At 39.9% G+C, this 23,173-nt stretch overlaps 1 protein-coding gene across 2 annotated transcripts; it reads right to left on the reverse strand.

Annotated features, from left to right (window-relative positions):
- Nucleotides 1–7,955: 7,955 nt before the first annotated feature.
- On the reverse strand, nt 7,956–22,386 carry ldhb.L (lactate dehydrogenase B L homeolog). Of its 2 annotated transcripts, XM_018250765.2 has the most exons (8): nt 22,280–22,386; nt 11,925–12,059; nt 10,346–10,463; nt 9,755–9,928; nt 9,361–9,534; nt 9,163–9,280; nt 8,344–8,467; nt 7,956–8,223 (listed from the first exon to the last, which is right to left on the reverse strand). In XM_018250765.2, exons 2-8 carry the CDS (start codon nt 12,051–12,053, stop codon nt 8,056–8,058), a joined length of 1,005 nt encoding a protein of 334 aa, XP_018106254.1. In that variant the 5' UTR covers nt 12,054–12,059; nt 22,280–22,386; the 3' UTR covers nt 7,956–8,055.
- Nucleotides 22,387–23,173: the final 787 nt, after the last annotated feature.

Genomic DNA, 23,173 nt, shown 5'->3' on the forward strand with positions numbered 1-23,173 from the left:
AGCAGGGGCACCCTTATAAGTTAAAAAAAACTTGGGGCCCCAACAAAAAAAAATGTAAAAAAAACTAAAAAAAAATACAAACATTGGTGGCAGGGGCCCCCTTATAAGTTAAAAACAAATTGGGGCCCCAAAAAAAAAATTGAAAAAAAAATTTGAAAAAAAAAAAAAAATTTGAAAAAAAAAAAATTTTGAAAAAAAAACACATTGGCAGCAGGGGCCCCCTTATAAGTTAAAAACAAATTGGGATCCCCAAAAAAATGTAAAAAAACATTTTTTTTGGAAAAAAAAAACTGGTGGCAGGGGCCCCCTTATAAGTTAAAAACAAATTGGGGCCCCAAAAAAAAATTTGAAAAAAAAAAAAAAATTTGAAAAAAAAAAAAATTTTTGAAAAAAAAAAACATTGGCAGCAGGGGCCCCCTTATAAGTTAAAACAAATTGGGATCCCCAAAAAAATGTAAAAAAAAAAAAAAATTTGAAAAAAAAAAAAAAATTTGAAAAAAAAAAAAAAATTTGAAAAAAAAAAAAAAAATTTGAAAAAAAGTTAAAAACAAATTGGGATCCCCAAAAAAATGTAAAAAAACATTTTTTTTGGAAAAAAAAAACTGGTGGCAGGGGCCCCCTTATAAGTTAAAAACAAATTGGGGCCCCAAAAAAAAATTTGAAAAAAAAAATAATTTTTTTTTGAAAAAAAAAAACTGGTGGCAAGGGCCCCCTTACAAGTTAAAAAAAATTGGGGCCGCCAAAAAAAAAAAAAAATTTTTTTTTATTTTTTAAAAAACAAAAAAAAAAACAATGGTGGCAAGGGGCCCCTTACGAGTTAAAAAAAAAATTGGGGCCCCAAAAAAAATGTTTTAAAAAAAATATTGGTGGCAGGGGCCTATAGAATATTAAAATAATATATTGGTGGCCAGGGGATTAAAAAAAAAAAAACACAAACTGGTGTTCAGTAGGATTGAACTCATGGCTTCAGTACTTCAACTTCGCCTCCTTTCGTGACTTCGGGACTTTTCACCGCTTCAGGACTTCAATTTCGGCTGTTTTCGTGACTTCGGGGCTTTTCGGCGCTTCGTGACTTCGGCTTTTTCCGTGACTTCGGGTCTTTTCGGCGCATCGGCTTCGGCTTTTCGGCACTTCCGCATTCGGCAATGCAAGAGGCAAGACGTACGGCTTGGGCGCTCGTAAGGGGGGCCCGGATCTTCAAAAAATGCAGCGCTGCCGGGCCCCCCTTCATGCTTGTCCCCCCTGTCCCCCCCTGATGGCGGCCCTGCCGACCGGGGTAGGGACTGGGTAGCCCCCGCAAGAATCCAAACTGATATAAAATAGTATCTGTCTCTCCTACGTGTACTAACTCATACAGTGGGCATTTGGGTCTTTAAATTAATTTCAGTGGGGAGAGCCATGGGTGCCCCTGTTTCCTTCTGGTATATCAAATGATAGCATTCTAAAGAGGAACCTTTACCTATGTGTTATGTCGTGCTGAGGAGAGTTGTAGTTGTACAGTAGTCTGACTGATACAGATGGGACCAGAGCATGACCAGAGAATGAAAAGCTTAGTAATACATAATAAATGTTTGAAACATTGGTACAGAAGAGGCTTACTGATATATACATTATTTGTATGTTTAGGCCGGGTTGTGAAGTGCCCATCAGGGAAGCTGATGAGAGCGGAGTGCTTTGTTTGTATACGTGATGTGCACTCTCTGCCTCTCATTGGCTAACTGAGCTGTCAGATCAGGTTGCCATGACAATATATTGCCTCCCCTTTTTGAAGGGGAAGGAGACAGGAAGAGAACATGGCAGTGAGTATGACGTTGCTGCCTTTGCTTGAATTGTATGCAGTGCTATTGAGGATTGGAAGATCTTGTTCTCTACAGACATCTTTCTTATCTAAAGTAGTGCTGGGCCCAAAATTCATTGTGTGCCACCCACTTATTTGTAATCCAACGAACTGAACTACCACCCCCACAGCCTTTCCTTGACCATATGCAGCTTGATATATAGATGGCGTATTACAAAGATTCTGCTTTATATTGTCGCACAAACCTTATTGTATAACCAGGCACACATTATGGGGCCAATTCATTAACTTCGAGTGAAGGGTTGGAAGTAAAAAAACTTTGAATTTCAAAGTGTTTTTTGGGGTACTTCGACCATCGAATGGGCTACTTCGACCTTCGAATCGAACTATTCGAACTAAAAATCATTACACTATTCGACCATTCGATAGTCGAAGTACTGTCTCTTTAAGAAGGTCCCCATAGGCTTGGCTACGTTTTTTTGGTCGAAGGATAATCCTTCGATCGTTGAATTAAAATCCTTCGAATCATTAGATTAAAAGGATTTAATCGTTCGATCGAAGGATTATTCCTTCCATCGTTCGCAGTTTTTGCGCAAAATCCTTCATCTTCGATATTTGAAGTCGAAGGATTTTAATTCCCAGTCGAATATTGAGGGTTAATTAACCCTAGATATTCGACCCTTGATGTATATCCTTCAAAGCTAATGAACTGTCTGTTCAGAGACATGCTGCATGGCTGCCTGGAAATCAGTGAGGTCTGCAGCATCTAGATTAATTGCTGATTTGTGTGTAATTTGTGTCAGGTTAAGAGGGGGGAGATGGCAAACAGGTACATGTAATGGGCTTATAATGGGATAAGAAGAGGCTTTCCATGCAGGATATGTGGGGGTATATAGGGAGAGACACCAGGGGTCTCTGTGCGGCTTCCATATGATTTTAGTTGAACCACTTGTACAAGTTTCAGTTATTCACATCACTAATTAACAACTAAATATCGGATTTAAAGGACAAGAAAAGTGAAATGCTCTGGAGGTGCCAATTTGTTAGAAACCCCCAGTGACTTTAATCACTTACTCCCATAAAATGAATTAATTGATTAAGGTCATGGTTAGGTTCACAGAAAAAAACAAAAGCACAATGGGGGCATGGTGATGGAGGAGATTGGAAGGATTAGGGTAAAAAAAGCCTATAATTGAAGCTGGGGTTTTAGCAGAACACTTACCGTACACATTTACAACACTCATATCTTGTGTCAATAATTTTGTATTTAATGGAGAAGCATGCGGCAGACTGTACTAAGTTCTGTGAAGCCAAGCAGTGTGCATCCCTTACACAAAACTGTTGCGTTGTATTTTCTTTTGTGTGTTCAAACCACACGGCAGTGCAGGAGTTAATTAAAATTATACTTCTCTGAACGGAGATAAAATTAGAAATGTCCATATGGACCCTTTTATATGCATTGCTAATAAGCCATTCAGCATGTGGGTTTTAGGTGTTCAAGTTGAGCTGGCAACTGTAACCATACTGTTGCTCTTGTAGAAAGCAGTACAGCAGCCCTCTGCCATAAACCAAAGGTAGTTGTGGCTTTAGCCGTCCTTCAAAAAATAACCTTCCAACAAAAATAGCCTTATTTCTAGGGATGTAGCGAACGGCGGAAAAAATGTTCGCGAACATATTCGCGAACTTGCGACAAAACATGCGAATAGTTCGCGAACGTCGCGAACCCCATAGACTTCAATGGGAAGGCGAATTTTAAAAGCTAGAAAAGACATTTCTGGCCAGAAAAATGATTTTAAAGTTGTTTAAAGGGTGCAACGACCTGGACAGTGGCATGCCAGAGGGGGATCAAGGGCAAAAATGTATCTGAAAAATCCATTGTTGACACAGCGCTGCGTTTTGTGCTGTAAAGGGCAGAAATCACACTACGTCACTCAGGTGATGTTTCTGGACACGGAATGTGAAAAAGCTCACACAGCTAGGTGGCACTTGGTTAAAGACTGGGCAAATAATGCCTGCAAGGTCAACGTATACACTACAGCCGTTGGATACGGAATATATTATTGCTGCTTGAAAAACGTCACTCGGGTGGTGTTTCTGGAGACGGTATTATTATTGATATTTAGACAGCTAGGTGGCAGTTGTTTGAAGAACAGATGCAGATGAGAGATCAGCAGCAGGACAGACAGCTGCCCACAGCAGCTACATACAGAGCACTGCAGTAGAAGGTAGATTACTAGCCAGCAAAGCTACCTAACCTAAAATGTCCCTCAAATCCCTGCAGAGTTCTGTCCCTACAATACAGAGCAGTATCAAGTAGATTACTAGCCAGCAAAGTTACTATCAACTGTCCCTCAAATCACTAACAGCTCTCTCCCTACACTAGCTCTTCCAAGCACACACAGGCAGAATGAAAAAACGCTGCAAGGCTTCAGTTTATATATGGAAGGGGAGTGGTCCAGGGGGTGTGGGGGTGGTCCAGGAGGGAGAGCTTCCTGATTGGCTGCCATGTATCTGCTGGTCTGGGGTGAGAGGGCAAAAATAAGCGCCAGCTAAGGCGAACCCAAATTGGCGAACGTCGCGCGACGTTCGCGAACATTCGCCGAACGCGAATAGTCGATGTTCGCGCGAATTAGTTCGCGGGCGAACAGTCCGCGACATCCCTACTTATTTCCATGGTTTTTTTTTTTTTTTTTTTTTGGTTTTTACAGGAAGTGCGTAGAAGTCAATCAAATCCGTACCCCAAATTTGGCTGAAAAATCCAAATGCTGCCCCTGAAGAGGTGGAAAAGGGAGTAAAATGAATTCAAATTTTTTTAAATAATTAAATAGTTAAAAAAAAAAGTATGAGTATTAACACAGAACAAAAATGGGAAGTCTTTAAAATGCTGCTTAATAAATATACTTGTCAGTATATTCCACTTGTAAGCAAGGAACGTCGTTGCAAAGCAAAACCTTTTGGTTCAATAGAAGCGTTGGTGTTGAGGTGGGTAAGAAAAGACGTGCTTTTAAGGCTTTCAAGTTAGCTGGTACAGCCGAAACATTTATAAGGTACAAGGAGGCCAATAAATCATGCAAAGAAGCTATAAGGCAAGCTAAAATTGCTATAGAAAAGGATATTGCAGCAAGCAGTAAAAAAAATCCAAAATTATTTTTTAAATATGTTAATAGTAAAAAAATGAAGCAGGAAGGGGTGGGACCCTTACTATCAGAGGGGGGTCAGCTGGTTGATGAAAACAAAATAAAACCGCAGATTCTGAACTCATATTTTTCATCTGTCTACACAAATGAGGAACCAGTAAGTGAAGGTTTCCTTCTTAACAGTCCCAATTCTAGTAATACAACTAATGATGCATGGTTCACACATGAAGAAATTCAAAAGAGACTTGAACATGTTAAGATTGACAAAGGTCCAGGGCCAGATGGTATTCATCCCAGGGTAATTAGCGAGCTTAGAGCTTAGTGATTTGTCTAAACTGGAAAACTGGGCAGCAAACTGGAAAATGAGGTTCAATGTTGATAAATGCAAGGTTATGCACTTTGGCAAAAATAATATAAATGCAAGTTATACACTAAATGGCAATGTGTTGGGAGTTTCCTTAAATGAAAAGGATCTAGGGGTCTTTGTAGATAACACGTTGTCTCATTCTGGGCAGTGTCATTCTGGGGCTACTAAAGCAAATAAAGTTCTGTCTTGCATAAAAAAGGGCATTAACTCAAGGGATGAAAACATAATTATGCCTCTTTATAGGTCCCTGGTAAGGCCTCATCTGGAGTATGCAGTTCAGTTTTGGACTCCAGTCCTTAAGAGGGATATAAATGAGCTGGAGAGAGTGCAGAGACGTGCAACTAAATTGGTTTGAGGGACGGAAGACTTAAATTATGAGGGTAGACTGTCAAGGTTGGGGTTGTTTTCTCTGGAAAAAAAGGCGCTTGCGAGGGGACATGATTACACTTTACAAGTACATCAGAGGACATTATAGACAAATGGCAGGGGACCTTTTTACCCATAAAGAGGATCACCGTACCAGAGGCCACCCCTTTAGATTAGAAGAAAAGAACTTTCATTTGAAGCAACGTAGAGGGTTCTTCACAGTCAGGACAGTGAGGTTGTGGAATGCACTGCCGGGTGATGTTGTGATGGCGGATTCAGTTAATGCCTTTAAGAATGGCTTGGATGATTTTTTGGACAGACATAATATCAAAGGCTATTGTGATACTAAACTCTATAGTTAGTATGGGTATGGGTATATAGAATTTTAATTAAAAGTAGGGAGGGGTGTATGTATGGATGCTGGGTTTTCATTTGGAGGGGTTGAACTTGATGGACTTTGTCTTTTTTCAACCCAATTTAACTATGTAACTATATAACTATGAGTATGGATAAAGCAGAAATTCTGGACTGTTATTTTTCATGTCTACATAACTGAGGAACCAGCTAATGAAGGCCTTCAGTTTAATACTCCATTCTAGTAATTTAACTGCTGATGCATCAATCAGGAGTAAAACCTGAAAATATAAAGGTAAACCAAGGTCAGGGACCAGATGGTATTAAAATAATCTTAGCTCTGTGATTGCTTAGCCCTTTTAACTTTTCAAGATTCATTCTGGTCTGGCGTGATGGGTGGAAAAAAAAAAACTGGATCATGAAGGTCATTAAAATCAAATGGTGCAAGGTAACTCTTGCCCATTGACTACATAATCTCAACAAGCTTTTTAGATTTTGGATTTGAGCTATTTCCAGGGTCAGAGTATAAAAAAATGTTAAACAAAAACTTTTTTTTCTTAGAAAATTAAATTTTTGACGCCAATAGCATTAACTCAAGGGATGGAAACTATTTTCTTTATAGGTCCCTGGTAAGTATATTAGCGAGCTGGAGAGAGAGTGTAGGTACCATGTGCCAGGGCACATTGTGCACCTACGCTACTGAAATTAAGAGCTCTTAAAACCCATCCAATGGAGTTTTTGGGAGATGCTTGGTTTTGAGTGATTGCATCTAAAAGATGGCCATAGAAAAGTAGTCTGTATTTGCACCTCTGGTTACAGACCCCACTCTGCACAACACCTTCGGGTACATGAGCTTTAATTTTATCCCCCGGGGGGGGGGGACGGGTGGCACGTGCATCATTGCCACCTCAAGTAATTCATGGCCAAGATCAGGTTACTGCACGGTTTAGAGACTCTTAAGCAAACCATTAAGTCTTTTAAATGTGTCTGCAATTGGGGTTAGTTTTATGGTTTTTGAATTCGATGTTTCAGCTGCTCTCTAGTTTGGGGTTTCAGCAGTGATGTTGCTTGTGATCAATTTAATAGCAACCAGGCACTGGATCGCATGAGAAGCTGGAAAAATGGAGGGCCCAAAGATAAAAGGTTTAACAATACTGTAGCCTCACTGCTGAAGGGGTAAGCGACTCCCATCAGAAGCGCTAGGGAAAGGGGGGGGGGACGAAAAATTACTAAAACCCATTTAGTATGGTTGTGATCAGTGCCCTTTGAACTGTGAGGACACAACTTAGCCCAGTTAGGGAGTAAATGACTATTTGCTATTCAAAGGTCTATATAGTCTTCAAGGGACGCCTAGTCAAAAGTGAAAGGTGAACTCCTTTAAATCTTAAGTTGTGCCAAAGAAAGGGTTAGTAGTTCTATTTCCCAAAAAAAGACTCAGTGGAGATAGAGTACACATTCTAAAGAGTCTGTTCCATTTAATTGCAAATTCACATAGTGGAAGTAGCATGCCAACAGTAGCCGAGACAAAAGTATCTAAAATCTGCTCAGATGGAATGTTTGTGGCTCTGTAAAAGGCTAATGTAATAAAGGTGTAGTAAGCCAGTCATATGCAATTTTTTTTTTTATGACACCTGTTCAGTCTATTTTACCGGTTGATTGATTGCTAGGCCGGTTCAAACTGCACCTTGTGTTACATTACCAATCCATGCACTATATTATAGCTCAATGAATTATTGTTGCCATCAGAACATATGATCTGCTGGTAAATGATGAGAGCACAAAATAGGAGAGAGACAGCATTCATTCAAACTGCATCTTGTGTTACATTACCAAACCATGTACTATATTTTAGCTCAATGAATTATTGTTGCCATCAGAACATATGATCTGCTGGTGGTAAATGACAAGAGCACAAAATAGGAGAGAGACAGCATTCCGTTGGTAAGGTTTATTTTGACAACTATTACTCTAGAAAAACTAGTAAACTTAGAACCATATAGCCGAGCCACTGAATCAGAGTCCTGTCTGTGGGATTATAGGTCCTTCAGGTCTTTCTGGATGCTCCATAAGGTCTCTGCGCTCTTCTGCAGCTGACCAACCTCATTATCCTTCAGCTTCTGGTTAATGACACTGGTCAATCCATTTCCATTCAAGACACATGGGAGGCTCAAGAATACTTCAGTCTCAATCCCATACATGCCCTAAACAAAAAATACAAATTTGTTTCAGGCCACCAGTTACTGCGCCCATGTTGAAACCATTGTCTGCTTGCAATCCTGCACCAGCTCTAGACTTGAAACCAGCGTCTTTTCAAAGCTTACCTTAACCATGGTTGAGACTGGATGGACTCGGCCCAAGTTTTTAGTAATGGATTCTACAATCTCAGCCACGCTGAACCCAATGGCCCAGTTAGTGTAGCCTTTAAGCTTGATCACTTCATAGGCACTAGAGGAAGAGAAACAAGTCACAAACAGTCAAGTCTTTTATTAAGGCCTGGCCCACATATTTATATACAAGATCCACAGACAACTTAAGAGCTAAACTTCATGGGAGACTTTGTAGGGGTCTTTTTAACAAAAAGCATCTTACAAGTTGGATGGCTTTTTAGCAAGTGAGGGAATACAGCTCATAGTACAAGTTGATCCAGGGACTAGTCAGATACCATTTGAGTCAGGAAGGAATTTACAACCCCTCTGAGGCAAATGGAGAGGCTTCAGAAGGGTTTTTTGCCTTCCTCTGGACCGACTAGCGTGATAGATAAATAGTCTTTTCAACCCAATATGTACTATGTTATGATTGTATTCTTAAATCAATATTGCACAGCATCCCCCAGCTCACTACAGCCATTAACTGCATTAAAATGCAAAAAAAAAAAAAAAAATTTATCCAGTGAGAATACAATCTATGTAAATGTGGCTTTGTGGTCTTTGCTCCTTTCCAGCACTAAACATGTCTGTCCTTCCTCCCCATATAGAAAAATAACGAGCAGACAGAGGAGATTGGGAATCTGTATTTTCAATAGTGCTAGGGGGTACAGTTGGACATTAGGGTTGGGTTTAGAATCTCTAAATTCATATGAATGCAAAGAAATGTACTCCTTAATGCAAGCATGTAAAGTCACCAGTATCAAGTGCAATTACCTGTCAACTACCTGCTTGTGCACTTCTTTCCACTTGCAACAATCTTCATCAGTGCCAATGTCAGGTTTAAGTAACTGAAGACTGACTCCAGCAACATTTACACCACTCCAGACAGCCACTGTTCCAAAAAAATAAAAATTTAGAGAGTCACAAACCAATTTAGCCTTACTCGTTTATTTTGGAACTGTGGGCTCTTACCACTGGAATCTCCATGTTCTCCCAGGATGAAGCCATGACAGCTGGTTGGGTGAACCCCAAGCTTCTCAGCGATCAGATGGCGAAACCGTGCAGAATCCAGATTGGTTCCACTGCCAATGATACGGTGCTGGGGAAGGCCACTCAGTTTCCAGGTTACATAGGTCAGGATGTCCACTAGGTAGAGAATTTTATACTTTGTTATGGTCCCAAATAGAGTGTACAGGGATTAAAAATTAGAAACTTCTAACATTGCAAGAGAAGCATTAAATGTGAAATAAGTGGTTATAAGCCTCAATTTATTGTTACCACAACAGTCTGGTGTACTGTAAATACCACCGAATGCTTCCATCAGATGTAGAAGGACAGGACACTCCTAAAATAAACGTAGATGTACCTGGATTGGAGACCACAAGGATGATGCAGTCAGGACTGTATTTGACAATCTGAGGGATAATGAACTTGAAGATATTGACATTCCTCTGGACCAAATTTAGGCGGCTCTCTCCTTCCTGCTGGCGGACTCCACCAGTTACCACCACAATTCTAGAGTTAGCAGTTACAGAATAATCTGCAAGGAAATAAAGCAAGAGTGGCATCACTAAACTGTGCAACCATCACCTGTATAGCTGTTGTCATTTACATGCTAGGTTGAGATCAGAGAAAGATACATTTGACTGGCAAAGAGAAACATAGTTGCATTATACCATTAGCTAACAGGAAACAAGTTCTAATTACCAGGATATACAACTGGCACTAGACTGCCTCAGTGTAGTCTGACAATTATACAATGTTTGGTGCAGCAAAAACAGATCTGTAAATACATTAAGGTGGCGTAGTTCTTGCCAAACCAAATACAAGACATCCATTGAAAACTAAAGCCTTGGTGAAAGGACAGTTCGGGTACATAATGAATGTAGACTACCCCCCTGGGTACACAGCTCTCCCAGAATCTGTATGGCAGATCTTCAGAATGAGATAGGCCTACCTTTATCAGCCACAATTGTTGGTGTTTTGAGGAACAGGGAACCATGTTGCAGATCCATCATTTCACCTTTAAGTTTGTCTTCCAAGATATCAACCAAGGCAAGCTCGTCAGCCAACTCCTGTATTGAAAAAAACAGAAAGCCATTCATTTATGCGCAACTGCTACAGTAATGGCCAAAGTCATGAAAAGGTTGAATTTATCTCTAAAAAATTTGAATGTACTTGACTCTAAATTGGGAGGTACGAAAAAATTTAGACCACTGCCATTGACTTGTAAATTAATTCAGCAGATTTTAGGTGGCAAGTATTACAATTAAAATGGTTTCCATGGTCAAGGTATGATAAATCTGACAATCGAATAGGGGGATTAAAATTAAAATGTGTGAATTTGGAAACCAAAATAAATTCTAATTTACTGTTCGACCCTTAATAAATCTGCCCCTAACTGTTGCAATGCAAAGCTTGGTCAACCCCCCCACCCCAATAATTTTCAGTGCCTAACCACCAGAAGCTGCGATTATCACTTGTATCCAATGCTGGTTAGTCTACAGCTATAGGTTAAAGAGTGGATTGTCATGTCAAACCTTCAAGATCCCTAGAGGTTACATGGCTCATAAAATGAACATACATAGGAAAGATAAGCTACAAGAATTACCCCACATAAGTATTTTTACTGGGTTTTCAGGGGTATTTAGGAAAGCAAATCCCCCCCCCCCAATTCTTAACCTAATTAGCCTTCAGGCTGAGCACCATACCATTGCTCAAATCCCTACTCCTTTCAAAAAGGAAAAAAAAAAAAAAACCTAGAGCTCAAGCCTATTCTCAAATATTTGGAGATAGAGAACAAGGAAAAGGGACCGCTACTGCTCACCGCTACTCCTGACCAGGTGCTCTGTCGAACAATGTCCCCACTGCGAACATCCAATGAACACGAAACCAGCAGACGGCACTTCTGGAAAGGGTTTTATTGGGGTTACTGCTGTAGAACCTTACGCGTTTCGGGAGTAAATCCCTTAATCATAGGACCTATGATTAAGGGATTTACTCCCGAAACGCTTAAGGTTCTACAGCAGTAACCCCAATAAAACCCTTTCCAAAAGTGCCGTCTGCTGGTTTCGTGTTCATTGGATATTCTCAAATATTAGCTTGTATGCCATGACATGCTCTGACTGTTCCAGGTAGAGCATCATTATATTTTAAAAAACTACTCACGGATTAACAACAAATTGCAGTGCTACAGGTGATTTTGTTTAAAGATAGCTTCTATTATGGTTTTGCTTGGTGTTGCATGACAAAGACTTTTGATCTCATCAGCCAATATATAATTTGAAAGCCCAGAGCATGGCATTAGAAATGCTATGAATTTCAAACTGAAAAAAATAAATAAATAAAATAAATTGCTGGACTACTTCCCAAAGTTTAGGGCATAGACACACGTTGCGATTCGGGGAGATAAGTCGCCCGGCAACAAATCTCTTCAGATATTTCAGAGACAGCGTCAAGGGCATGCATCCCAGGGAAACAACCACGTCACATGCACTGGGTTTATTTGCAAGTGAAAATGATCCAGGGCAAGTTACCTTCAGGAGGACACTGACAGCACAGGCCATGCCAACTTGTCCGACCCCAACAATGGTTATCTTGTTTGTGGGTTTGGCAGGCTTATCCTGGCACACACACGTGATCAGTTTCTCCTGAACGGAAGCCATGGTGTTCTACATGGGAAAAAAAATAAAAATAAATCAAACAATTATGTAAATATATGCAGGTTAAAAGCTACCCCCCCCCCGTGTTTTTAAATATAATAAGCAAGTCGACTATTATGAGAAAGGAACCAACAAGCATTTGCAAGATACCATGGTTTTCCCTGCACTTAGATCCCCTTTAAACATTTCCCCCCCTGAATATTGTTTAAGGTTATAAAGCATATTCACAATGATAAAGTGAGAGAAGATTTATAGGTCGGTGAAAAATTTGTTTTTTCAAGTCCGGTGTTGCACCATGGTGTTTGGGCCAACTTATCCCAGTCAGTGCAGATGTGCAAGTAAGACACATGACCTGAATCCCAGCAGTAACGTACGCAACGCTCATAAAAGTTCAATAAGCCTAACAGGGTACAGCAAAGCCAGTCCAGCAACTCTCTATGCTAATCGCTCATGGTGAACGACTGATGTGTTTCAGTACAGAGACAGCAACAGTTCCACAAGGTCTAGGAACTCATAGTAACCAATCAGCAGGTAAAATTCAAGTTCACCTGCAACATCTAATTGTTGCTACAAGCAATTGTCCATTGAGAAATTTATTAGGAACTAATGGTTCTATTTACTCTCGATCTTTAGCACATTGGTTTAATGGAAAAGTAATTTAAAGCATTTCTTCAGGAAACAAAAAAAATCCCCCCCCCCCCAATTCCTGGGTGCTGGGGTCAGATGGATCTTAGCCAGAAAACCTTGCTCATTTCAGTTTGGACACCGTGTATGTGCCTTGTATATTTATTAAGCAGCATTTTAACAAGACATCCAATTTTTGTTCTGTGTTTAACCCTGTGAAAAGCATTTCCCACTTAATGTTTCAGAGATGCCCTTATACTGTCAAAGTTTGCACGTCTGAAATGGTGTGTTTTCGTCCATTTTATATATGGATGGACAATTACTTGAAAGCTACAGTTTCCAGCACCAATTCTTATAATGTTGGGATGCAAAGTGTTTTAGTTCATAGCTTCTTCCCATGCACATAGTTCAGCACATGATGCTACATGGGTGGGCACAGCAGCAGCCAATGAAGTAGAGGATGCACGCCACCCCCTTCACTTAAGAGGGCCGCTGGAGATTTTCTATATTCCAGTGGGTTACATCGGTACTAATGCTTAGCTGTGCCCCATCCTGGAAGCTGCTTCCATTAATTTTAAAACAGAAAATTCCAAATTTCTGTTAAGGGCTCTTACAGACGAGCGTTTTTACCTGCACTCCCCTGCGTTCCGTTTTTCCCCTGCGGCTGAATGCAGAAAAACGGAACGCAGGGGAGCGCAGGTAAAAACGCTCATCTGTAAGAGCCCTAAGACAGATTTCTGGTGCAATTTGCAATTGCTCTGTTGGATTTTGAATGACCAGCTATAAGCCGATTTCTATTCATATGTCCAAAAAAAAAAAATATATATATAGCTAAATCCCCAGTATAATAGCATTTATACAGTGATGTTCGTATGGGGCAGATTTATCAAGGGTCGAATTAAAAAAAAAAAAAAAATATTAAAAATAAAAAGTTTGGCCGAATAGGTCAGTGAAGGGTTAACATGCCTACGTGCTGACCCTTGTAGGCCTCTGTACTTGTTTTCCTGTACGACCCTGTGCTGTCTCTTCTTGGACAACCTTGCATAAGTATCATCATGTACCATAAACAATGTTATCAGCTTGCCTTAGCCAAAATATCTCAGCTAATACGCACATATTTGTCTGTTATTTCTCTCTTTCCAATCCTGAATGCTGAACCTATTACAAGACATATACTTTGCTAATACGTCACTATATTAGGATGTCTTTGCTTATACCCTATATAAGCCTATGTTTGGACTACAATAAACGGAACTTGTTATTCTGATCCACTCGTTGGTGTTTCTTTGTGCAAGTTCCCCGGATCCGGAATACTAGGCATTGTTGGTCAGACGAAATCCAAAGGTTCCAGTAGCAGTCGGTTCGTTGTCCCCTTCAGTCTGGTGTCAGAAGCTGGAAATAGCAAGCGGCACGGACAGGTAAGAGAACATCTGTCTTATAGACGATATTTTTCTTACCATCCGTATATGCTTAATGCTATATTCTTAAGCTTAAAGGGGAGACAAAAGAAATCCCTGACGAGGGATTCAAGAAAAAAAAACAAGGAAATCCCTGACGGGGGATTCCAAAGGAGTTTTAGGTAAACTCCCGGTTTCTGGAGTTTTAGGTAAACTCCCGGTTTCACGAGTTTTAGGATCCCGGTTCATATATTATTACTCCTGGAACGGATTTCTGCTGTAACGTCACTGCCTTGTATTCAACTGCATGTTGTCTGTGTCTGTGTTTAACTGTTTGTGTGTTATGACAATGTTTAAAGGTTAAGGCATATTTTTTGTTGTGTATAATTACATGTAAAACGATCGCTATATTAAGGAATACCTCTGTGAGTTGACAAGGTTTTGTTGGGACCCTCGATCCCAAGACAGCTCGTAAATTGTTTTGATTTATTGCGATCGCTTTACTCTATTTCTTTTTCACGTCTTGCTTGTGCTCAGTAGTAGTATTTGAGTTTAGTAACCACACGTTCCCTATAAATCACTATTAGTGCACATGAGCTCTGCCATCCAGAGACAGGCTGTATTTTTTTTAGTATTTCTGAAATCTAGGATATAAGTTGTAATAACCACTTATATAGTATTTTTTCAAATAAGTAGTCTTCCTTAGGAACTCTGCGAGTTGCATGTAACACTACATACATTTAATTTTAGTATTTCTATCCGCCCTCTCTTCTTTTCTCACTAAGAAACTCACTACTTATTTGGTGCAAGCAAACAGCGTGTTTTATTTCAATATGGGTGCGAAAAATTCAAAGAAATTGCCACCACCCATTAATGGTGAAACTTGTAAAGAATATGTGTATAGATGCAGTCCCACAGGAGGGTTTTATGTTGATCCCTGGGTTGATAAAATAGCATGATGGGGAGAAGCTTTTTCTATTCTGAACATCTTGTGTCAGTGTGGTTCTTCTGGTTTACACCCATAATCTAATTAAGACGGGAATAGATATCCTCAGGACTGTTTGTGTCCTTATCAATTTTGATGCCCATAGTGAGGCTGCAGATTCAGACTGCTCATCAGCCGATACAAAGGACACAGGTTGACCAATGGAGGACGGGACGGAGACTGATCACCTCCGGGACACGGGAAGACCTATTTTTATAGTTTCTTACTCGTGTCAAACCTGCTATTATTGTTCATACCTGTTGTCTAAATCGACTCCTGGCAGCCAGCAACAACAGGTATTTTCTTGCCTGCAGCTCTTTATTGAACCTGTATAGAGCTATCTATTACCCGGGTTTGTGTTTTATGTTTTGTGATATTCTCTTTCTGAGAGAGTAGAATTAGATGATTAATGCGTGTGGTATCCAGACGTCAATAGGACGCTGATACAACTCTGTCTATCTTAATGATAAGGGTCTTGTAGAGACCGCTGAAGCGTGGTTCAAAGTTGCTAAATGCTTACACAAAGAATTTTGGTCCGAACAAAGAATAATCGAATCAAATGGGAAATTTAAAGTGATGTATTAGAAGCTCTAGCCCCACAAGAGTTGAGTGGTTGTAACTCATATGGCATACATAGAGCCATCAACTCCCTATGCTAGGAATGTTTCCCGTAATCAGAGCAGGGGAGAGTAAGAATCAGAAAGTGCAGTAGAAGAAGGTAAAGTAAGTGACATAGAAGAAGGTCAGGAAAGTGCCGTAGTATCAGAGGAAGCTAGAAAGCAAAGAGAAATCTGCTAGTAGAAGGGTTAAGTTAGAAAATAGAGAATAGTGAGAAGAGACAATTTATCTTTCAGTGCTGAAAATAGCAGCGCTGATACAGGCAGTTCTCAGCCCCGCAGCCAAGCTCTACCCCGCCCGTAGAGAAAAAGGGAGGTAGCGGGCGTCCCTGCAGCACGTCTCATTAACACAGAGAAAGCTCATTCCATGGACAGCACCAAATCTTAGAAGGATTTTTCAAGATGTTCCACAGCCTCGTACTAATCCACACAAATTTGAACAGGAACTCTTGTTTATCCATAGTGCCCATAACCCTAATTGGACTGATATGTTAGTTATAATCAAACATGTGTGTGGTCCAGCGGATTACCAACATCTGCTAGCTAAAATGAATTGGGACACTAACCCTGCTAATACAGCCCAAGTAGGGGTCCCGTATCTACACAAGCTGCCTTTCTTATCAGTGCCCCCATCCCTGACAGTTTCATAGGTAGGGACATCCTTTGTAAACTAGGGTGCACCATATACTGCATTCCGGATTGAGTGTGTGTGTGTCTGTCCAACCCCAGTAAGTGTCTGAGATGACTAATGCCCAAGATACAGTAAATCTTTTGTCACTAAAAGAAATGTCTAAGGAGGAACCTTCCGTACCTCCCGAATTATAATTCGGGAGGTACGGAAGGTTCCTCCTTAGACATTTCTTTTAGTGACAAAAGATTTACTGTATCTTGGGCATTAGTCATCTCAGACACTTACTTATGTGTCCTAATTGATTAATTGATGTATGGGCTTTATCATCGATGGATATCTAGTTGATGTCATCCATCCCACCTTTGTCCAAACAAGTAGACCCACGGCCCCCCCTGCCCAAAATCCCATAGCACCCACTGTCCAGGGCGCAAGGAGAGGGGATTCGCCCAGTCATTTGGTTGCTGCCTCTCACCCACATTTCAAGGTGTGATGCAGTATCAAGAGTATGGTTTGCCCCGGGTTCTTATCTATCGCAGCCAAATATGTACAATCAATGTACCAATTTCAGATATGGCAGATAGATTCAACAAATCTGTAAAGACATTGGGATACATCAAATGCTTCACACACCCTGACAAAGTGAGGTACATGGGTTTGATAATGTAAAAGATGAACTTTTGTTAAATCCTTATTGTGAATTGTTTTTTGATGGTTCTCGCTACTGTACTGAGGATGCTAAATATCATATGCTGTTGTAACATTTGTTTGATGTTTTAGTTCAGCAGAGTCTACCTCCACACATGTCAGCTCAAGGAGCTGAGCTACAAGCACTCATCACAGCATTCACACTAGTGGAAGGTCAAAGGGCAAACATCTTTTCTGATAGCAGGTACTGTATTGGTATTTGTCTTGACTATCTTCTGATTTGGAGGGCCAGAAATATTGTGACATCATCAGGTAAACCAAATAAGAATACAAATACAAATTTAGTAAAACAGCTATTGTTAGCATTACAGCTTCCAACTGAGGTAGCCATTCTTAAAGTACAAGCGCACACAAAGCTTCAAACTCCAGAAGCTACAAGGAAATGCAAAAGCTGTCGAGAGAGCCAAGTCAGCTGCCCTCTTGCCTATAATGACAGTAATTTGCATCCAGAAAGACCACAAAGGGCCGTTGCACATGGATATCCTGGCTACAATACAGGACTAGGCCCCTGAGATGGAAAAAGGAAAGTGGTCGAAGCTGGGAGCATCCAAGGATGACATGGATCTATGGAGAAATGGTGTATTATACTGTCTACCAAAAGCAGTGTATGCTATGATGGCACACCTAACTCATGGACTTGCGCACTCAGGTAAGAATGCAATGGCTGCTTCAGTTCAGGAAAGTTGAATAGCACCTGGGTTTCCAGCATTTGTTGCAAAATGTGTATTTTCTTGTGTTACCTGTTTACGTCATAATCCTGGTCAGGTAGTCAAATCTCCGAGACAGCACTTTGCTAAACCAGAATAACCCTTCCAGCGATTACAAATAGACTACAGCCAACTGCCTAAAGTAGGTCCATAGGAATATGTACCAGTATGTATTGACATGTTCTCGGGGTGGCCTGAGGCATGGCCAAGTTGCTAAGGCTACAACAAAAGCAACTGCTAAGAATTTTTAAATACCTAAGGTAATCTGTAGGTATTCTTTAACAACCTACATTGAAAGTAACAGGGGTACACATTTTACAGGGCAGATAATGTCTTAAATAAAAATAACCCTCAGAGTTTTGGGAAGGTTGAAAGCCTAAATGGTGTCATATAGAATAAAATTTAATAGATTCTGAAAGAAACATTCAAATCTTGGGTTAACTTCCTTCCATTGCTTTGTTTTCAATATGCACCAATCCAAAAGGCCCTTACAAACTGTCACCCTATGACATTCTGTCTGGGTCAGCCCTAAGAATGGGATTGTATATGTAGCTATTGTACAGAAATGTCTAAATGAAATACACAAATATGTTTTTGATTCTATTCCAGATCCAAATGTCAATACTGGTTCACACTATCTTAAACCGGGTGACTGGGTAGTGGTTAGAAATTACGTGAGGAACAGCTTGGACCCAAGGTTTGAAGGTCCTTTCAAAGTGCAATCAGTAATACCTACTTCAGTAAAATTACATAAAGATATATAGATACATGTTTCAAATTGTAGTAGAGCAAGTGTACCCGACAAGCATGTATTTGTATTTTAAGTACTACTGATTTTTGGTTTCGTTCATATGTCCTCTAGCAAAAGTAATTTTTATGAACAATCAAATCATTACATAACTTTACAAAAAAAAAAAAAGAATAACTAAGGAAGCAAATAGAACTAATTGTTGGGTGTTTGGCATTAGGCCAGCTAATTCAATGGGACTACCCATGGTAGTTTTCCCAATTTCTGCTCATACATTAGTTTAACAATAACAATTATTATTTATATACGGCTTGGAAAATAGCACTATTAAAGCATTAAACATGTTTAAATGACACATGGAAAATAATGATTGGTCTAAGTGTGTTTTTACAGGCAACTAAAGATGAAGCTAATGAATTTAGCAACAAGCAGAAGATGGTATTTATAAAACAACTGTTAATTTGAAAGATACTAACTTTAAGAAAAGTATAGAGTGTTGGAACCTATTCTATTCTAAAATAGAATTAGCTATTTATGGATTAATTACATAAAAATCTACCTACTACTTTATATGTGGTACATGGGCTTAGGTCTGGTTACCAGAGAATAGCTATGGTACCTGTATTATTGCTACTTCAGCTCCTGCCATAGCAATTGTAGATTAGGATAATGTAACAGCAAATTTTTTTAATCACGCCACAATCTTTTTAAGAGAATTGTTTACCATAGTAAAGTTTAATGTTTTCTGTGGAATTGTAAATAAGATTAAAGAGTTACAATATGAAGCAAGGGCAATTAGGCATAAGGGGTGGAACCCTTTTAAAGGTTTCCAATTTAGTGATATATTTAGTTTAAGCAAGATAGTGTTTTCTTGTTCATGGTTTTCATTATATTGCTATAATTTTATGCCCTTTATAAACTTACTGTGTTTATAATTTCTCAAAGTACAGAACCTAATGCTAAACAAATCTACCGTATCAGGATTCAAGATCCTGACTCTGAAATTCTTTATAAAAGTAGTTTCTAACATTATAATTTGTTTACTTCTATAGAACAACTGAGCATGTGGAAGATTTTGGCAATCGTTTTTCTTGCTACATGTTTATGATGATGATGATGATTTCAAATGAACACTCTTTATTGATAATTCAAAATCGGTGATAGATGGGAACCATTCTTATTTCACAGTTCCCTTTAATTACGGACATCTTTTCCATGTCTCTTTCCAAAGCACTATAAAGAAAAAGTTTGATGACACCTGTCTCTAAAAGAACACGCCTATATCATGGAGATGCAAGTATACTAAGTTCATCACTTCTAAGAACTATAATTGGGACAATACCTTTGCAGATGCCTTTATTCAAACCATCTTTTCTAAACGGCACTGGAACATGGATAAAGAGACTTATGTTTACTAAACGCAATATTTCAAAATACATGGCATGGAATCTTTTGGGTGTTGGTTGAATTAGATATGTAATACTTCATGTTAATTATTTTAAACTGAAGTAGTCTGTATAGTTAGGCAAATAACAAGATTGGGATGGATTAGGAATTCTCCAGCATGTAGTTGTGTTAATTCTGCTGGTCAAGAATGAGTTCTTGGTTTTGAAGACAGGCCTAGCCCCTCTTCAGAGCATAGTAGTCTCAATACGGTTATTTGCATTTAGGTGAGTTTATAGTTTAGGTTAATTTTACTTATTGCTAATTATCAACTCCCTGTTTCTCTGTGTCATTCACTTATTCATCATCATACTAACACTGTTGCTGCATATCACAAACACACTGATAAATTCTATGATACTGTTGTTAAAACTGTTGCTACCAAACACAGATTAATTTCTTTAGGTTCTCAGTTACAAGATGATTTACAACACTATTGGTATGATGTGTTTAATGGTTGGTCACCTACTGGTTCTGCTATCATGCATTCTATTATTTATCCCCTTGTTATTGTTACAGTCATTCTTGTTCTTCTTGTTATTTTCAATTTATATCTTTCCTGTTCTTTTAGGAAGCGTATCCGCTCTATGATACGTACTTCAGAAAATTCTCAGTTGAAGAAAATACATTCTCATATGTCTTTTTCACATTAGATGATCATGTTATGATCAAAGAGGGGGTTGAAGGGTTAACATGCCTACGTGCTGACCCTTGTAGGCCTCTGTACTTGTTTTCCTGTACGACCCTGTGCTGTCTCTTCTTGGACAACCTTGCATAAGTATCATCATGTACCATAAACAATGTTATCAGCTTGCCTTAGCCAAAATATCTCAGCTAATACGCACGCACATATTTGTCTGTTATTTCTCTCTTTCCAATCCTGAATGCTGAACCTATTACAAGACATATACTTTGCTAATACGTCACTATATTAGGATGTCTTTGCTTATACCCTATATAAGCCTATGTTTGGACTACAATAAACGGAACTTGTTATTCTGATCCACTCGTTGGTGTTTCTTTGTGCAAGTTCCCCGGATCCGGAATACTAGGCATTGTTGGTCAGACGAAATCCAAAGGTTCCAGTAGCAGTCGGTTCGTTGTCCCCTTCAGTCAGTTTTCGATCAAATTCGAATCAAAGTTTTTACCAAAAACCGCAATTCAGCAGGTTTTAGAAGTAAAATTTTTAAAGAGACCGTACATGATAAATTTAGAATCGAATTTGGACTACCTAGTCGAAGTACACAAAAATTTGCTCGAAAAGTTAAATTTTTTTTTTTTTAATTAGAATTTTCACTTTGACCTTTAATAAGTCTGTCCAATTATACATGGTCCCTAATGGACAAATGGCAATTTTAAAAAAGAAAAGCAGGAGAGAGACGGCATCCAGAGAACACAATATTTGTTACAGACTGCAGAGTGAAAAAACAGGGCACCTGAGGGGGGGGGGAAGATTATGATCAGTTCCCTTGTCCCCAAGGACAAGCATCAGCAAGTTTAGGACTATATGCAAGTGAGAAATTTGACCTTGAAGCAGTCATGCAGCCTCTGACAGGGATTTTTGCAATCTGACAGCACCATTGATTCTGCTCTTCATAACCCCCACAACACTCAAAATAAATTTAAAAAAAGACCCCCCCCGTGGCTGTATGGACTCTTCCGTCTCTCAACAGCATCATGGGTTAGGAGACACGGCAGAGAAGTTTTAATCATGAACAAGTCACTTCCTGTGCTTCCAAGGGCAGGGCATTAGCAACAATGTTACTAAAGACTTCCCCATTACTAAGCAGAAGCCACACGCCCACATAACAGTTCCTAAAATGCAAGGGAAGCCATTACAGCGCTGGAGAGAGTCACATACAGAGGAAATAAAAGAGCATGTCTGTGATGTACCTCATCAGGGACACATGTTAAAGAGGCATACTGTACATGAGGGAACATACAGCCTGGCACTTATCCAGGTTATGCTAGGATGGAACAGAGCCAACTGCATGTATTTGTGGCATCATGCCATTCAATAATGTTGTGTATGTTACAGTCCTCCACAGCATTACTACATCACATGCATGAATACACCCATTACTGGCTTGCACTCAATGCCCCACCCTCTTTTTAACTATTGCATTCCATTTATTCATACAATCTCTATTAAAAGCAATTTAAGAATGTTGCCACGTTCCGTTAGCCTAGGGATGCAGGACACCGCTCTGGTCCCTCAATCTCTAGTACATAAGTCATGTGACCACTTGTTCTTAAGACATATGGTGATTAGCACACTAGTGCAAGATAAGGCACAAACAGTTAACCTATTCATTGCAGCTGGGCACACACACAGTTAACTCATTCAGAACACACAACAGGAAAGGACATACATTACTGTGCAGGCTGATAGGATCCCTCTGTCTTGCAGCTTGCCTGGGTCAGAATGAAGAAGAGGAGTGGCCAGATGCTGGCTTTGTAGCCCAAATTGCATCATTGATTGGGACACACCTCTCATCACCACACGTCTCCTTCAAGGCTTGCCCATACACTCCCCCTCCTTCACAAGCCTGTAGATGTGAAAAATTCATGCAGGTATTCGGTGTCAGAATAAGAGCCTCATTATACTGGAAAGCTGCTCAGCATGTAAGGAGTACTCCAGGTGCCATGCCCTTCCTTTTCCCATACAAAAACCAGGGTTGCAAGCAGGTCCTGACTGAGAATTAAATTAGGCCCTGGCATTTCAGGTACACAGAGGCCCAAACAGCCCACTATATACTGACTTTCTATGGAACCTTATAGCAGCCCCTCTGGCATTTGCCAGAACCCACAGATTGCCAGTCCAGGCCTGGTTGCAAGTGAAACATCCATAGTTTTATTTGCAGGCTCTCATTCACACCATCACATCACTGGTACATCCGTCTTGACACAATCACAGTCCCCACAGGTGAACCCAAGTTTGCTCTAAACATTCCCAAAGGGTCTCACCTGGCAAATTAAGTAGGTTAGTCACTTGCTCTAGTCCCAGTCTGTCTGGATAATCCAGTGTTCCTTCAGCACCCCTTTACAATTCTGACCAGGCCTCATCTGCAGGGATGGGCGAATTTTTTCGCCTCGTTTCGCCGAAAAAATGACGCCCATAGACTTGTATGGCGGCGTGCGTCAAAAAAAAAAAAAAAAAGACGCGCGTCAAAACAGTTTTGCCGCGCGCCAAAAATTTTTTTGCCGCCCATAGACTTTAATGGGCGTCTGCGACATTTCGCCGGCGGCGAATTTTTGGCGAAGCG

Source organism: Xenopus laevis, chromosome 3L (genome assembly GCF_017654675.1).
Source record: "Xenopus laevis strain J_2021 chromosome 3L, Xenopus_laevis_v10.1, whole genome shotgun sequence".
Classification (NCBI taxonomy): Eukaryota; Metazoa; Chordata; class Amphibia; order Anura; family Pipidae; genus Xenopus; species Xenopus laevis.

Coding starts and splice junctions, on each gene's coding strand:
- ldhb.L (XM_018250765.2), bottom strand. CDS start 12,053: ATGGCTTCCGTTCAGGAGAAACTGATCACGTGTGTGTGCCAGGATAAG. Junction 10,464..11,924: donor CTGTCAGTGTCCTCCTGAAG/GTAACTTGCCCT, acceptor TTTTCAATACAG/GAGTTGGCTGACGAGCTTGC. Junction 9,929..10,345: donor AACAATTGTGGCTGATAAAG/GTAGGCCTATCT, acceptor ATTTCCTTGCAG/ATTATTCTGTAACTGCTAAC.